This window comes from Leptinotarsa decemlineata, unplaced genomic scaffold, assembly GCF_025532065.1.
Source record: "Leptinotarsa decemlineata unplaced genomic scaffold, Ldec_3_MD MMD2_P_RNA_scaffold_2, whole genome shotgun sequence".
NCBI lineage: Eukaryota > Metazoa > Arthropoda > Insecta > Coleoptera > Chrysomelidae > Leptinotarsa > Leptinotarsa decemlineata.
In genome coordinates, this window is record NW_027412529.1 from 1,694,600 (window position 1) to 1,713,368 (window position 18,769).

Consider the following 18,769-nt stretch of genomic DNA (forward strand, 5'->3'; position numbering starts at 1 on the left):
TTAAGTCCAGCTGAACAGCTACAAATATAAGTACATGAATTTATGAATATTAAGTAAACATATAATTCTACACAATGAACATTGATAGCCATTTTGTGTTGGTTTTAATAACTTGTTTACACAAAGCTACATGTCAATTATTCGATAGAGCCTTGGTAGAATTCGTCCACACTATAATAGGGCCTCCCAACAAGGTATTCTTTCACTTTCTTTCTGAATTTCTTTCCATTATATATTCGCCTTAAATTAATGGGAAGGTGGTTATATAACTTCTTGCTTTTGAAAATAATAGAATTTTGTGTAAGGGCTAGAGAAGGTGTGGGAAGGGAAACGGAGTAAGACTGACGTGTACTATAAGTTGCGGTGTTCCCAAATTGATTTTTATATTTTTTGTGGATAAGACACACTGTTTCCAAAATAAAGAGACATACTAAAGTCAGAATTTTTTGCTTCACAAATAATGGGCGCCATGAATCCCTGTACCTAGCCTTGCATAAATATCTGATGGCTCTTTTTTGTAGAGAGAATACCATATTGAAACGAAATTTTGCACAATTTCCCCAGAAACAAATTCCATAACATAAATAGGTTTCAATTTGTGCAAAATAAACTGATCTTGTGATAGTAGTGTCCAACTCTCTTGCAACAACTCTCACTGCATGACATCCTGCTGCTAGTCTTTTACATAAGTAGTCGACATGGAAATCAAATTTTAGATTTTCATCAATGAAGAGCCCTAAAAATTTGTTTTTCTCCAAATTTTCAATTTTTACATTTTCCAAGTGTACTTTCCCTATGTTACATCTAAACGTGTTCACCTTTGTTTTATCGATGTTCAATGATAAGAGATTGGAATCACACCATTCTTTAACCGTTCTTATGTCGACGATGATTTGATCAAGTAAATTGGAGGATGTATTGCTATGCCAGAGGATAGTGGTGTCGTCAGCGAAACATGTGAATTTACCACTTATGTTAACATGGACCAAGTCATGACATAAATGAGAAACAACACCGGTCCCAAAACGGAACCTTGTGGAAGCCCACTGTCAATGAAACGTTCCTCTGATGAAATTCCATCTAATAGAACATTCTGCCGCCGATGAGAAAGGTACGTCTCAAACTAAAGTAATGCTGATCCTCTAAATCTTCAAAAGTGTGTTTATGCACATGTTCTAAATATTCTGAAATGGAATAAAAACTTTTTTTTTTTATTTTTTTTTATAACTTTTTTAAAACAAAACATTCATATTTTCAATATTGGCAGGAAGTGCATTATAAAATTCAAAATCGTAGGAGTTTTTTTGTGAATTCATCAGCCTGAAACGTTGAGGTCTAATAAAATTGCTGTTTCGTGTATCATGATCTTATAAACTGGATTGCTTGGGAAACAAGGGGGCTCTTTTGTGAATAACTAATAGGCTTGGGTAAACATACAAAGATGGCACCAATATAATTTCATGAGTGATTCAAGGCAAGAATCCCTAAAACCGATTCCAGCAAGAATTCTCAGAGCTTTTTTCTGTAATATAAAAATGCATTGGGCATCACTAGAATTTCTCCAAAGTAGAATACCGTAAGAACCGTGAGACTGTATGACCGAGCAAAATACTATTTTCAGCGTAGTGAAATTTGTTATTGGTTTCAGCTGTTTAAGTAAAAATAAGGCACTTGATAGCTTACTTTTCAAACTTGAAATGTGGCTTGACCAATTTAGCCTATTGTCCAGAGTAAAACCCAATACTTTGACACACTGGAATTCAGGTAATGGCAGAGCCATAGAAACAATCATGTTTTGTGATTTTTCCTTATTCATCATGTGTTTGTTGAAACTGAACCAGTGTTCCATAGACTTATCAACAAGAGCTGAATAATTCATAGAAGAGTAGCAGGTTAAGTTGAAAAACAGCACAAGCTGAACTTCGCCTTTCATCGATTGTTACACTGTGTTTAATTTGTAATTATTCGATGAATAAAGCCGATTATTATATTGTTATTATTATATCAAGGATGTATCGTCAGCAAATAGTACATTGTGACGTGGCTTCATATAGTTGTAAAAATCATTGATGTAAATAACGAACAAAAGCGGGCCCAAAACCGATCCCTGCGGTACACCTAGCTCAATCGGCCTCAGCTCAGAAAATGTATTGTTATAAAAAACTCTCTGGAAATGATTATTCAGGTAAGTGTCATTCAAACCCAAAGGAGTGCCTCTTACACCATAATATGACAGTTTTTCGAGTGAAATGCTGTGGGAAACACAGTTAAAGGCCTTTGACAGGTCCAATAGTGTGACCCCTACAACCTTCCCGGTCTCAAGTCCCTCAACTATGCCTCTGACAACAGTCACATTAGCATCGGTGGTAGAGCAGTTTTCGCGAAAACCAAATTGATAACTGCAAAAAAAATTGCTGATTTTGATATTTGGTGAGTCTTTTCTTAATTGATGATAATGATGAAGATGTTAGGAAAATTACCTGATTTAAAGATTAGATTTATCAAATTGGTAAATGGGACAAGAATAATATACTGAGTGTCCTTAATAATTCTATTTCTATTTATTTCATTGATATCCGGACAAGCTGAATTTTTCAAAGATGTAATGATTTTTTGTACTTCATCACATGAAACAGGAGTTGAAAAGAATGAAGAGCCAGGAGAGGGAAAATTTCTAAAGTTCACCAATTCAGAGATAGGCAGATTAGGTATAGATTTTACGATATTGGCGGCTACACTTGAGAAAAAATTATTAAAGTCATTTTCAGTTAATTTCTCTGAGAAACACCTTTGTTTAGTCTTCTTTCTGTGGAAATTCACAATGTTCCAGCTAGCCTTAGATTTGTTTTCAGCTTCAATAATATATGAATCATTTGCTAATTTTTTTTGCATATCTGAGTTGCATATTATAGTCTTTTTTGAATTTTTCAAAGTTATTTATATCTTCAGGTGCCTTGGTACTGTCACATATAATTTTAAGTTTTGATAGATTATCACGATGTTTTCTCAATTCGTCATTGAACCAAGAACAGGATGCAGATTGAACCTCAATTTCATTAGTTTCATTGGAAATATATCATCAATAAGATCATTGTAAATTTTCACCAACAGAGAAGATAAAACCTCAGTATCTGGGTGGGCCAATTCAGACTACAAAATTCTCCGAGCTACATGAAATCAGAAATTCTGGAATTTGTGGAGGAATAATCATTCTCGGCAGAAACATCTGGTATATCACCGTTGTATACTACACGAAAGCTGAACCAATTTATGACATTTATGAATAATCTTAATAGAAACATACAGTTATTAATCGAAACAGAGACATAGAAACAGATTAATCTCTTAGACCTGTCCATCACACATAATCATAATAAATTTTAGTTCAATTTATTCAGAAAACCGAGGTACACATACATTACAATCCCAAGTGATTTTTTCATCACTTGGGACTGTAATGTCTGGGTTTGTCTGGGTTTATTTGGTCGTGTGCGAATAGATATGAGCCACAATAAAGCCTTGCGAGTTGCGGTGGAGGGTCGAATATACCCACTCACTTTTGACCTAACCTAACCTAACCTAACTTAACCTTACCTACTGCCATTTTTAATATCTCTAATTTGTTCTTTTGGATTAATTAATTTAGCTTCTGCAAACTGTTTCAGACTCATCTTGTTTGAAGTACGACACCGAATTCGTTAAAATCCATTCAACTTACTCTGAAGCAATGTCGCCGCAGGATCTTGATCAGGCGCGGCGCTGCCTTGACTAGACACCGAAGTGGTCCTGGTTCTCCGAAACGTAGGCGGTATGAGATCAGGAGGTAACTTGGCGGGAGGCGGATGACCTAGAGCAGCTTGTTCGCACAAGTGCATAGCTAAAACGAACTCTTCAGAACCTAACCTTCCGTCGGCGTCCATATCTGAAAGTGCCCTAAAATACGAAAAAACATTTAGATGTTGTTCAAAAATTGTTTCTTAAAATAATTCGTGACACGAGAGTGGTCTGAAAAATTTTCGACCTCAACATGAAGAGAGCAGCTCTCGTATACAGCGTGACTCACGGTCGATGGTAGGTTAGACGTTTCTGGAAAACGCAAAGCATGATTTTTCTGAAAATGTCATCTCTCACATTTCCTTACCTGTTCTATCGATCTAAAATATTTTCAGCATTGCGGCGTTGCCTCTTCCATCAAAAAGTCCTAGCAACTTTATTTTTCTAAATGGAACACCCCGTATATTAATACATTTTTGGAATCGCTCTGGTATTTTAATAATTTTTTGTTAATAATGTCCTTTACCTATCTCTATCTGTTTTCGAGATAAAAAATAAATTGTGCTAAATATGGTCCAAAACATAGCCTTAATTGAAATTAAGTACATCAGTACTCTCAATTCATGAAAAGTTGATATTTTGATGATAGTTTGGACAAACTAGAAATATTCAAATAACACCAAGAAATCGACTCCATATCATACAGGGCGTGCTAAAATTACTATTATTTCCATTGTGCATAAAAGTAGTCAAAAGTTCATTTTTGCAAATGAAACCCTCTGTATGTTACTCGGTAAATTGAAAGATGGTGAAAACTGCTTCAAAATGATATATCATGTCCCTATACCTAAATCGTCAAGTTTTCTCAATGAAGTCGTTTCTTCTAGATGGCTGATGATATAGACCTCCAACGCCCACTTTGAGAAAGACTATGCTAGACGATCGTCAAATTACAGTGAGATAGCATAGGTTATGAACATGTCAAAAAAAGTTTTTGTCACATATTAAATCAGCATTTAGACATGACAAAGCTGTCCGAGCATTGGGTGCCGCGATTGCTCGTGTTAGACCAGAAACGTGTTCAAATGAACATTTCCAACGCTTTTTTGGTGCAGTTTAGGCGCCGATTAATTACTGCAGATGAAACTTGGGTACACCATTAAACGCCCGAGACAAAAATACAGTTCAAACAGTGGACTGCAAAGGGGAAACCGACTCCAAAATAAGCAAAAACTGTTTTTTCAACTGGGAAAGTGAGCGCGACTGTTTTTTGGGATAGTTACTTTCATCGATTATCTTCAAAAAGCACAAACCATTACAGGAATATACTACGCATCATCCCTTGGCAAGCTAAAGGCAGAACTTGCGGAAAAGTGGCCACATTTGCAGAAATATAAAATCCTCTTTCAGCAAGCCAACGCACCATCTCACATCTCAGCGGTGGCTATTGCGAAAGTCGACGAATTGCGGTTTGAACTGCTTGACCATCCGCCTTACTCACCAGATCTAGCCTCAAGCGACTTATTTTTTCTTTGTTAGCTTGGAAACTTCTCAGCCCACCCTCGTGAACCAATCAAATAAGAGAAAGCGTTAACTCACCAAATTTGTGCTAAAATGTTTTGTGGCAGCTTAGTTTGAACCATTACGTTCCTTGCTTGTGCTCCAGATAGAAATCCACTTCTAGTCCTATCGGTGGTGTTGAATATTTGAGTGTATTTCAGTTTCGTTTGGTGAGGAACAGCCCATTCTGGTTGTCTAAAAAAAAAAAACTTGTTCTCCACAGGAAAAATGTAAATAATGATTCATTATCGTTATTTTTGATATCTAATCAATATTCAGCATAAAATAAAAAAATTGATTTTCAACGATATTTGATTGATTGATTGATAATATGTTTATTGTTCAAGAATAAATTCTTGTTACAAATACAATGTCATAAATAAATATCAATATAAACATGAAGTTTGAGATGTGAAGTATAAGTATATAAAATATAAATGATTAAAATAAAATATAAACTATATATACATAGTTTGTTTGAAGGTGATTGACAATGTTTCATGATGAATTTCACTAGTTCGGACTTCCATTGTCTACTATATAAAATGATTTGAAATCCCTGAAACAACTAAAAAAGAAGAATTGAAAATGAATAGCTGAAAATAACAATTATATTAACCAAAATAAACCTATGGGTTTCCATATGTTGTGTATTTCTACGCTGTTTGGCTGAATACGTTGTTGGACAACATTTATGTGGCTTCCTTGAATTTTCTCCTTAACCAATGTTCCTCTCTGTGCAAGATCTCAGCTTGGGACCACTCGATGTTGTGTTGATGGGTCCAAACATCAACAAGCCCATGACCCATCAAAACTCTTTCTCAAAGCAATGCAACCCTAAACAACCGACAATTTGAGTAACCGATCAATCCCTCACCCGTGAACAACTGTAGAACTAGTTCGGTGTAGGTCGTCGGAACGACACTACGAAAGTTCGGCAGAATGTCAGTGTGAGCAGATGTCAACCAACAGCTGTCTCTCAACCTGGTTATTGAATGTTTACAAAAATATTGACTCCAACCTATTTTCAACTATTTATTGATCCTTATTCATGCCATGGAATAGAAACATATAAGGTAAGTACATCTTTCCCATTCAGTACGAATATTTGAACATTCATATTATGCAGAATATTTACCGAAAACATCAAATATCAGGCGATATGGCTCTAATATGTAAGTAAACCTTCTGGAAGTGACGAATAACAATCTATGCAATAAATATTCTTGGAAAGGTACAGAGAATAAGGCAGACAACGGTTGAAAAATGATAGGTGAAGAAAACTGAGAAACATACAATAACAACTATTTCAACCTAGCGAGGAATTTCGGATTTCCAACGTCTAATGCGAAGTGAATGGTAAGTACTGATCAAAGCAGTTAGTCAGGGAGCATACATATGTATATTCTTGTACATTTCAGGTGTAGTTTTCTATGGAACGGAAGATTCCCATTACTATGATGTTAAATTAATAAAATCAACTTGTAACTGAATCACATTGTTAACATCCTCTGAATAAAGATTTTAAAAGGTAAGGTAGTGTTTTGAAAGGTCACATAGGAGCAGTTTTGATCTGGTGCTAAATTGAAACGTAACACAGTGACAATACTTACGACAACACAGACTCAATCGAATGGTTCCTCTCTAAACTAGTAACGCTCGACCTCGGCGTGCTGGTAGCCCCGGGACCGGAAGCGGGAAGAGCCGGAATCGCCGGCGCTGGCCCCGTCACCGGAGACATGCCCGCGGGCACAAGGGGAGCCGCAGTCGGAGGAGCGGACATGCCCGGTATGAGGGGTTGAATTGTAGAGGAGGAGAGTGGCATACTGGAAACCAGGGGGGCATTGAAGTTCGTTGCGTGCGATGCAAGAGGCGGTATCGAGGAAGAGATAGGCGGGATGCCGCTGAGCAGGGGTTGAACTGGTTGAATGTTTGTAGGCATCGGGGGTACTATGCCTGAAATTAAAGTAAATTTTTATCGTTATTGTGTTTTCATAGAAGACGTTGGTTGGTTAGTATATCGTCCACTAGATGGAGTGACATTTTGTTGTTCGCTCCAACTGAGGAAGAGGAATGATGTACTCTGAAAGATTTCCGATTTTCAATTATGGAATATCATTGACTTTAGGTCGACGATGGTCACTGTCTTGCACTGACGAGTGGCTAAGAAGCCCAAAACCGGTCTGCAAGTGTACCCGTTCCAAAATTGAAGGTCGACTCTTTCAGTTATATTGCTAATTGCATATGCAGCAAATTTTCTGTGAAGATTCCTACACTGACGCCTGTCGGATATAATCCAACGCCGTTCGTGGTATTAACCAGGGGAGTAGTTGTTTTCTGATAGGCGTCAGTCCATTCAACCAACTGTGTAGGTATATTCGAGACTGGCTTGAACGTTTAAAGTTCATTTCTTTAGATTTGTTTACTGCCCGTCTTCAAAAAGTGCCCACTGACTAATAAGACAGAATTCATCTAATGAAGTTTTCTTATTACCTACTGTAAAATAGTGAAGCAGTGAAGCTGATGAAGATACTGTGTAATGAAACGCTTCTTGAATAATATTTATTGTGAAAATTGTATGATTATTTTCATGGATTCAACACTACAGCAGTTAGACAAGAATATATCCGATAAATAAGGTTTTAGATGAAGTAGAGTCCTTAATTTGAGCATTTTACATATTTATGGCAGAAATCCTTGTTCAGTGTGTAGGTCAATTGAAAGTTTAATTATAAAACCAATAAACTAAGGATATATTGAGGTCTTTCACAAGTTTAAAGACCCTGCCACATCAACATATTTCTCAATGTTATAAAAACAGTGTTGGAGAAGACACTTTTTGCAAGGCTTAGTAACTTCAGAGATCTACTGATTATTGATTTATGTCTGGACGGGTTCAGTAAACTTGCAGATTCCGCTCCATATGCATAAATATCACATTGCCTGTCAAATTTATTTACGTTTTCAAGAATCTCTAATAAAACTTTATAGATATATGATGTTGGAAGTGTCATAATGACAAGATGAATAAACAAATTACGACAATGCTCTTCGCAACATGTTTTGACGTTTATTCTCATGGCCTTTCTCTGGCACCTAATAACACTAATGGAATTACCTGAATGACCCCAAATTAGAATACCATATGACATAACTGAGTGAAATGATCCATATTAGCATCTTTTGAGCATCATCAAGCTGACCACATCATTTAATCAGAGTCAGAAATGCTTTATTGTCATAAAAGTTTAGGTTTTATTGACAAGGCAGGCTTAATAACTACAACAATCTGAAACATTAACATAAAGGTCAAGAATTTAGAACAAGATATTAATATGGCTCGAGCACACTTCAAAAAGTTTATTGTAGAAGTCTGTGATAAAAAATTTAATATGTTGACAAAACAGGCTTAAAAACTTAAACAATCAGAAACATTAAAATAAAGGCCAATAATTAAAATAAGATATTAATATGGCTCAAGCACACTTCAATCAAGCAAATTGCGGTAAACAATGGGTTTAAAGCCGAATTAATAAACAAAATACTTGGCAAGAAAGTCTACACAAAAGCGATTCGGGACGTTTTTGCCATTGATACAGTAGATAATCAAAATTATAGAGCTTTAACCTATTTTGGACAACCAACGGAAAAAGTGGCTTAATTTTTGAGGAATCGAGATATTAAAATTGCATATAGAACAAGTAATACGTTGGGAAAGCTAGTTAAAAATAATAAGGATAAAACATCCAAATTCGAGAAATCAGGAGTATATAAGTTAAAGTGTGGAACGTGCCTAAGGTATATATTGGTCAAACTGGCAGGACATTTAGGAATCGAATCCAGGAACATCATAAGAGCTATGTAAATAAGAAAACAAATTCAAGATATTCAAATCATCTTCTAGAAGAAAATCACATCTTTAATGAAGAGTTCAAAATTTTGCACATTGAAAATAAAGGTTTGAAACTGAATCATTTGGAAGCAATGGAAATTAATACACTTAAAAATTCAAACATTCCAATGAATGACCAACTAGATTTGAATAGATCACCATTATTGAACTTGTTTTCTTAAAAACCGAGAAAGAATTATTATTGATGTAGATGTGAGGCAATATGCTTTAGGTAATCATAATTGAGCAGGTACGAGATGTAGAGGTTCAGGAAATTTCTTACAGGTAGTCTCAATTATGGTTACCTGTAGTATATAAATATGAATGTAAGGATAATTTGATGTATTAGTTACTTGAAAAAGCTAATGTTTAGCGAAACATATTGTGATATATTTTCAATAAAGTTTGTGGAGATCGAATCATCTAGGTGTAGTTTGTGAAAACACTTCAAAAAGTCTATTATGGATAAAAGTCTGTGATGAAAAATTTTATAAGTTGAAATTATAAGTTGAGAAGTCATCCGAAAGAAATTCCTCAATAATATAATAAGCTTTATCTAGCAGAAGTTTTTTTACTCTTTTTCGAAACTGTTTGTAGCATGCTAACTTTCTGATTGAAAGGGGAAGATGATTGAAGTATTTTTTGCTATTATAAAGAATCGAATTTTTAATTCGTGCTGTTGACGGAATAGAAAGAGGAATATTGAATGTGAGACGAGTGGCATAATTCTGAGTTGAGTTCGAGATGTTATCTTTGTGCTTTCTGTGCATTAGGCAGACTGTTTCTAAAATAAAGAGGCAGTAGACTCCACCTCTGATAATGAATCTTATGGCTCTTTTTTGTATTGTGAAAACCTGACTCAATAAGTTTTGGCAGCTGCTCCCCCAGAAACAAATTCCCCAAGTGGGACTCGAAAAGTGCAAAGTATGCTTTTCTAGCAGAGTGATAGTACAAAGAGTTAGAGATAGACCTTATCGCATAACAACTAGAGGGTAATTTTTTGCATAGTATACTAATATGCATTCCAAATTTTAATTTGTTGCCTATGTTGAGGCCTAAAAATTTGTTCTCTAGTTTATGATCAATGACGTGTTCTTCAAGAATTATATGGTCCAGGTTACATTTAAAGAACATTATATTAGTCTTTGATATATTGAAAGATAATAAATTGGCATCACACCATTGTTTAACTTTGCCTATATCATGCTCTACCCTAATTTTTAGTGCATCAGTGCTTCTTCCATGGCAAAGTATAGACGTGTCATCAGCAAAACTTGTGAATTTGCCTTCAATCGATATATATGCCAGATCATTTATATATAATGAAAACAGCAAAGGCCCGAGGACAGATCCCCGAGGTACTCCACATTTAATGCTCATTGTATCTGATGATGTACTTTTGAAATTTACTACTTGAATTGATCTGATAGATATGACTCAAACCACAACAAGATGTTTCCTCTAAATCCGTAAATCATCTCAGAACAAACAATCCTAAAAAATGTATACTTTGAGATGGGTGACTATTTGGATTGGAAGATACAATTATATTTCAAGTTTCATTTCAATTCAGAGTCAGCTTATTAGCAGCAAACCATATGGTAATATGGTAATATTTTGCTGTCTCGTGTCATTAGTTTAAAGCTGGTCGAGTCTTTGCTAGAACATATTGAAGTCCTATCATCTGCAAACAAGGTACATTCTGTCCTGGTTTTTTCATGAACTTTTTCAAGGAGTATTTGAACGACCTGAATATCAAAAGCATGCCTCCTCTCGGCGGGGACGCGAAGGCGCACCTGTAGAAGTACTTTGCTACTCTACCCTTAAGGTAGAGGTAGTCATGAAATCTAGACATATAAATAGTTTATTTTGATAAAAAGATTTTTGCTTTTGCCTTTTTGCAAACAAGGTACATCTTGCTGGTTTTATAAAACTGCATAGATCATTGATATAAATCAAGAACAATGATGGACCTAAAACGGAACACTTTGCTACATTTGTTTGAGGTCTGACTTTATGTTGTTCATTTCAACATATTGGTACGTATTTGTGAGATAAGACTGGACAAGCTTGAGAGCTCTGCCCCAGACACCACAGTAACTCATTTTTTCAATCAAAATAGTATACGATACACAGTCAAACGCCTTCATCAGGTCACAGAGAGTCAAAGAAGAGTGCTTTCCCTGATCAAGACCTTCGACTATGTTGGACACTTTTTTGTAAGCTGCTTGAGTAACCATATTGTCAACCGTTGAAGTAGGACCGTTTTTCAAAGTAAGAATGAAATCATCGATGATTCAAAATTACCTCAATTACTTACCCAATTGAAGCACGCTACCAAAATATATTTTCAATAAAAGCCAACCACTTACCCGTTGGAATACTAGAATTCGTTGTGGCAGACATCCCGATCCCGCCCAAAGGGGGCATCATACTGACAGGAGGCATCACCCCTGTAGGCATCACCATCTCGCCGCCAATAGGAGGCTGTCTCATCAGTCCCGGCAGCAGGGGTTGCTGCTGAGTGGGTGCTACTTGCGACACGAGGGGTTGATTCGGCATTGCGTTCTGCACCCCGATGAGGGACTGCGTCGCCAGCAGAGGAGCAACTTTCGGAGGCTCTGGTCTGGGAGGGGCGCTGACTAGATTCGCGTTAGGAAGAGGAGGTATAGCGGGGGGAGTATTAGCTTTGAGAGAGGCTAGCAGGGAAGGGGGCAGACCTTTGGGGAGGTCGTAGCCCCTCAGTTTTAGGTTGATCAGCTTGCAAGCGATAGAGAATTCGTTTATGTTCATTTTGCCGTCAGCATCGGTGTCAGCGAGACCCCTAGGAGAAGAAATCGCTTTTACACTGCGGGAAAGGTCTTTAAATTAGTCAGAGCTTACCATATTTGTCCTAAAGTGACAGGGGGCAGCTGTGACTGGAGAAAGAAGCCTTTGGCTTGCTCCCCGGTCACTACCCCATTGTTGGGTTTAAGAGATCTGAACTGCTCCTCATACCGGGCCCTTTCCCTGGCCAAAATGACCCAAGGGTCCCTTGAAGGTGTCCCTGCGGCGGACATCGCAACTAAAACCAAAATAAATTTGATCAATCGCTTTATTGTTTGAAGAAATATGTTTTCTTTTTGACAAAGTCTAGCTTATGAGTAAAATTAAGCATAGCAGCCTGATGCAAGTTTTTTGTTGAGATATTTTATGTGTTCATTAAATTTCAGAGTATTATCAATCCATAATCACAATAATTTGGAGCACACCTTATTTTCAATGACCTGATTCTGGAGGCTTAGGTTTCCACAAACAAATTTAAATTATGTTAGTTCTATTCAGATTGAAACATAAAGAATTGAAATCACCCCAAGATTTGACTTTCTCTAAATCAGCCTCAATTATATTTTTCTGAGAGTTTCTATCATTTCCATGCCATAGTAAAGTATCGTCTGCAAACATTGTAAACTTCACTTGTTTATTGATATTAGATAGGTCATTCGCATAGATAAGGAACAAAATAGGGCCGAGCACTGATCCTTGGGGGACTCCACAGGTTACTTCCGAGATACTAGAATTTGTCAACAAAAAAATCTATTAGAATTATTCTTAGAAGAGACGTTATGGCCTATTTAACATAGGGAAAGTATATGCCTATGACTGCTTACTGTGGAAAATGAGTACACTCATTATTATAATCTATCACACACAGAATACACGAATGATGGCAAGCCATGTTATAAATATTGATTGATTGATTGACTCACAGCCAAAAATGTATCACTTACTTTGGTCTTAAGCTATACAATCAGCTACCTTCATATATAAAAAATATCAATAACCACAAAAAACTTCTATTCATTAAAAACCATTATGATCAACTGAAAAATATCTTAGAGAACAACTGAATCATTGTATACTCTGCCTTGATCCTCTACATTAGTCTACATCAATATTTATTATCTATATATTCATATCAATTCCTATATATGTCTCTACTCGAACTGTTTTCTAAAAACGTTTTTTCTTCTTTTAGTGACAAGCTGAAACATATTCTAGTGACATAATTTTATTGAATTACTGGTTTTTCTTTATAAAAATTCATGCAACATAGAAAATATCATTTTACATATACTTACTCATGATATCTATGTAATGGAATCATGTGCTTTCAAAAGTGACAAATTTCTACAACATAAAACTTACGACTTTAATCCACCTCGAATTAAAATCAATCTAGTGATAAGAGCTGGGAATTATATGTTTTACGTGTGATTTACAAGGCAAAAAGCAAACGAGCACTAATTCGTACCTTATTATGGCAGCTGCGACAATCGTCAGTTCTAGAGAGGCATTTTAACAACGAAAAGATAATTTAGCAATAGCTCTAATCATTTTTCACAAGACGAATCCTCCCTCAAATTGTTGTCACCATTACCACAGTCGAATCAATAAATTCTACCCTGCAAAGAGCCCACGTAAATTGAATCATAAAATAGGTTTACATAGAAATCGAAATCGCTTGGCTGTCAAAAATGAATGTTATTGACTTTGACATATAAGGGATTTTTTAGCGAAATAACCGTTGGTCCACGTTGAAGCTTCTGATAATTCATCGATTTTTCATTGGTTAAGGACTCAGGATTTCTTGTTTGAGTAGAATAATCTGCTCTGAAATAATAATGGATAAAAGTGCCTTTTCAAACAGTGAAATGTGGCATTCGGCTTTCATTGTTATTGTTTATTACTGGAGTTTTTTACCAACACCAAATCGTTATTTTCAACACCTCGACACGTGTTTCGAAGAAGTTTTAAGCTTCCTCTTTGAAGATGACCACTTGGTGATCGAAACACGTGTCAAGCTGTTAAAAATAACGATTTGGTGTTGGGAAAAAAACTCCAGTAATATTCATCACTACACCAAAGGTTCCAAACAGTGCATCATAATTGTTATAGTTACTATAACTATTGAATGATTAGTTAAGAGTTGGGTAGAAACTACTGGAAAAAATATTTTTTTGAAATCGAGTGTTCTATAATTTTAATGAGATATACAAAAAATAAAAAAGCTCTTTCCTAGTTGAAGCACAAGACCATTTTGAGTTATTGGAGATTAGTTTTTTTTTAATGTTAATACGACCACTTCCATTTAGGAATAGACCCCAGATGGCAGAATAATTATAAATTATATTTTGTACCTCATCCTTTTACAAACTGATATGTTTAAGTAAACCTAACAACTGAATTATGAATTATGAGGGGAGCACCATCTTGTTGTCAACAAATCGTCAATCGATTTAATGCATGTTATTTTATTCCATTTTAGTCTCATCAGTCACAATATTTATGACGTACATTCCCAATATCATGTTTATTCTATGGTGAAGTATAGTTTTCATTCATTGTTACGTCGTAATTCAATTCAGTTATGAATCTCGAACGTAAAAAAGTAGCTTATCGGCATAGTTTTCTTTCAAACGTCATTCTGATTTGTGTCTGTATTTCCAAAAACTATAAGAGAGAAAAAAACTCTGTAGTATTTTTGCTGTAGAAATAAAACGTAGACATATTTGAAAAGTACAGCAGAGGGGTTTATGATTGTTTGCGAGACTTTTTGCAGGCTTCTGTTTTTTTAATTATGTCAGCTATCAATTCTTCGTTTTTCATTATTATTATGAAAGGTGGTGAGGTCGATACCAACCTCAACCAGATATTTTTCTCGAGAGAATTTATCTATTTGAAGTTGGGATGAGATGATATGAACCATCAACTAAAAACAATGGTTGAATCTTATTTGTATATGTTGAATCATAACTGGTGATATTAGAGAGATATCGGTTACCCAAATAGCGTCAGGCAGTATTAGCGTTATCAGTTATCATCCAAAGACGAATGTGGATACTAACAATCGAAGGGTCGTAAAGTAATTTGACTTGGAATATTTTAATTTTCAATTTTCATTTCTTGTTAATATTTTTTTTTTATTTCCATGTCGTGTTAATATTTCAATTTTTTATTTTTTTAGTCGTTGCTTGTATTTCATTTCATTGTAATTACAGTTTGTTTGCCTAATATAGTTGTTATTTTTCAGCTAATATTTTTAATTTTTTACAGATTCTTTTAGGGATTTCAGACATTAGACAGATATTAGACAATGGAAGTCCGAATTAATGAAATGCACCACGAAACACTCTCAACCACCTTCAAATATCAATAATTCATGAATCAAACCAAATGGACGGTTAATGGGTTCTGTTGATAAAAAAATCGTGAAAAATGGTCCTAAAAATCTATATTTACCCCGCACTTCAAAAACAATGTCACAATCGGATGATCTTACGGTGTCTTCTGTACACATGCGCAGTAGTTGCAATCATCTAAACGTATGTGATGGACCGGACAAGTTTATAATTTTCAAGCCGCTAGAAATAGTACGACTATCATTCTGGTCCACTTTGGTCCCGAATTTAGACTTTAACGCATGTGTTTAAAGATCTGATACAAGTGTTTAGTGAAAAAGAAATTCCGCTGTGATAGTAGTACTCTGTTTTCTGTAGGAGAATTTTAAATCCTTAAGGTAAGGGGGTAGACTTTTAATTTATAAAATCATTATTTAACCGTTTGTTACGAGGTGTAGGGGAGATGTTGGTTGCTATGCGACCGGATATTGATGGCGCCAAAAACTGCGGTTTTGAACGGTGTTTTTAGATTGAGATCAACAATAGTCCTACAATTTTCCTCATTAGTCGATTGATATGAAATGAAAGGATATGTTACCATTGTCAAAATTGTGCTTATGAATAAATCTTCCATCGCCTATTTATCTTTTATCAATGTTGATTGCTTTAAATTTTAAATAACGTTCAGTTGAGAATAATTTAAAAGCGTACCGTGTTTGTCAAAATGAAATTTCCATTTCAAAATAGGTTGAACGTTGAAGTTATTTTTTGAGAATGAATAATTGTTGACGCAATCTGGAAAAGTGATTTTGCCTTCTTTGAATTTTAAATTAATAATGATATCTTGTACTATCTGGCAAACCTCAGACTATAGCTATTTGGATTGCCTTTGTATAGGCTATAGCCTATATCTTCGAGTTCAAATTTAGATTTGCTCCCATTTGCGAACGAAATATTTGTTGTTGAATATTTGTTTCAAAAGTTCAAGTCTCACGTTGATATCAACAAAAGAGCTATTCATTCAAAAACTGATAACAAAAATAATGTTCCATTCGAAACGTTTCAAAGTTATGTATTGAGGTAATAAATTAGCTGGGTTATAAAAGTTGTGTAGTATTACAAAATATTTTGTAATCGAGACCATTGTTATTTTCACATGAAATTAGAAAAACAGTCGTTTACATTTATGTTAAAAACAATTTTGATTACATGAAAGACAGGACAGTATTCAGGAAATATTTTTCCGTGAATTTCATATAACTGTAATTTTCACTCAATATGTTGTATACAGGGTTTTTCCTACGGTACGAAACTTCAGAGGGTGATTCATTAGGTCGTTTTAAAAAAAAGTTCCTATGTACATAATATGTCCGGAGTTGCTTCAGTTCTGAGATACAGCGACACAAGAGACGACAAAGGTTGTATTTTTAGTTTATTGATCTAAAAACTTAAAAACTACTAGTTAGTGGCGTACAATTTTTTTCCCAGTATTGTTGGCTGTGGTGTCCAATGAGATTCCACTGGACCTAATAATTTCAATCCAGTTAGGGCTAAATAAACGCCTTATCATTTTAAATAACTCTAGCAAACCCATTACGAAACATCTTCATTCAAATTTTTGCTCTAGACACCTTTCTAGATTATTAAAAACATAGCTTCCTGAAACCAATAAATAAACTAGGAGATATGAAAAATATTAGGAATTATAGAGCTGTTTGCAATCAGTTAGAGATGGCTGAGATGTTTGATTATATGCTTACAAAGAAACTTTCCTGAGACTGTAAGTCTTTACTCAATTCCCAACAACACGGTTCCTCAGAAGGTAAATCCACTTGTACCCACCTTGCTCTTTACACAAACTACACAACTGAAAATCTTGAGAGGAGGCTACAAGTTGACTCTGTCTATACTGACTTTTCCAAAGCTTTTGACAGAGTCAACCCCGTCCTACTTATACCCCGCTTGGTATAGACAGTAATATTTTGCAAGTAATCAATAGCTTGTTAACTGGTAGAACTCTGTCTGTAAACTACGGAGATACATCGACGCGAATTCAGATTCCATCAGGGGTACCGCAGGGATCCCATATAGGCCCATTGCTGTTCAACTTGTTTGTATCGGACAGAGTTTGTTTTCAATTATTTAGAATTTCTTATGCTTGCTGATGATAATCAAACTTTATTGAGCAATTACTTACCAGGAAGATGCTGAATTAGATCAAAGAGATCTCGAAGCGTTTTCCATGTGGTGTAGAAATAATTTGTTAGAAGGTAAACATTGATAAGTGTCAAATCATTACGTTCGCTAAAATTAGAAGTCCAAAATTATTTGAATGTGCATTGAATAGTATAGCTCTTGAAAGAGAAACATTTTTTCGCGATCTAGGAGTTAAATTTGATGGCGTAATCAATTTTAATCTTCAAGGATCAGAAATTGTGGCAAAAAGTCTCAAAATGCTAGGTTTTGTTTTGAGAATTTTGGGAATAAATTAGATCTGTTTAATGTATCACTTCAGGTCTTTATTAACTGAAAGCGCGTTTTCAAAGCTTTTCTTGACCTTACCATTTTCTTTGTAAGTACCAGATTTGCTACATCTTTTTTTTTGTAAGTACCAAAATTGTTTCATCTTTTAGTAATGTAGTCACAAGACATACGGATTTATTAATATTTTGTATTATACAATTCGCTAAATGTTTAGTAAAATTGTAAATTGTAATGTAGAAGACATCAGACATGAGCATTCAAAAATACTTTCTAGTTCCTCACACTTTGTTAAAGATGTTTTTGTAAATTGGCTTTGCCGTTGAATAAATAAATGAATAAATTTCAACCAAATCAATAGACCCCGAAATGTGATAATTTCTGTCGATCGTTCAAATCATGGGGCACCCACTTTTCGAGTTTTCTGACCTTTCCCATACGTTTTAAACCATCAAAAACCGTATGGGTGCTGACGCCCAGTTCTTCCACCATCTCACGCACCGTTTGTGACGGAGCAATCTCCACCAGGGTCCTCAAATCATCGTCCTGGATTACTGTAGGTCGACCACTTCGGGGCTCATCGAGGTTTAAATCTCTTGAACGAAATTTCGTAAATGAATGACAGAGCTACCATTTCCAAATGTCTGGTCAATTTTTCGGGCTGTTTCGGTAACGCTTTGGTTCAATTTGAATTCGTGCATTACTTACTGATTGTGTGAAGCACATTAAGTCAGTTATTGTTGATCTTTTGCTAAAGAAACCGTGTTGATTGTTTGAAATTAAATTCTTAACATCAGGAAAGATTCTGTTGTACAAGCACATCTCAAAAGCCTTCGCAAAGTTTGATAACAAGGTTATAGGTCGGTAGTTTTGGATATTGTTTATGACACCAGCTTTGAAA

The 18,769-nt window shown here is 35.3% G+C and overlaps 2 protein-coding genes across 8 annotated transcripts in view; one reads left to right on the forward strand and one right to left on the reverse strand.

The window, feature by feature from the left end:
* The window catches only part of Dap160 (Dynamin associated protein 160), a 66,157-nt gene extending 52,421 nt beyond the window's left edge, over positions 1-13,736 (reverse strand). For 6 of the 7 annotated variants that reach the window (XM_023159303.2, XM_074181146.1, XM_023159302.2 and 3 more), the window contains exons 1-6: positions 13,521-13,736; positions 12,110-12,290; positions 11,599-12,050; positions 6,948-7,290; positions 5,374-5,529; positions 3,719-3,933 (exon numbers count right to left, since the gene is read on the reverse strand). In XM_023159303.2, the coding sequence (XP_023015071.2) occupies positions 3,719-3,933; positions 5,374-5,529; positions 6,948-7,290; positions 11,599-12,050; positions 12,110-12,285 (1,342 nt within the window). In that variant the 5' untranslated portion in view covers positions 12,286-12,290; positions 13,521-13,736. The remainder of the gene's footprint in view (positions 1-3,718; positions 3,934-5,373; positions 5,530-6,947; positions 7,291-11,598; positions 12,051-12,109; positions 12,291-13,520) is intronic. The other variant, XM_023159304.2, reaches the window with a different exon arrangement.
* Positions 13,737-15,607: 1,871 nt separating this feature from the next.
* Positions 15,608-18,769, forward strand: part of Orct (Organic cation transporter) — a 35,223-nt gene continuing 32,061 nt past the window's right edge. The window contains exon 1 of the mRNA XM_074181181.1: positions 15,608-15,785. The gene's annotated coding sequence lies outside the window, so the exon portion shown is untranslated. The remainder of the gene's footprint in view (positions 15,786-18,769) is intronic.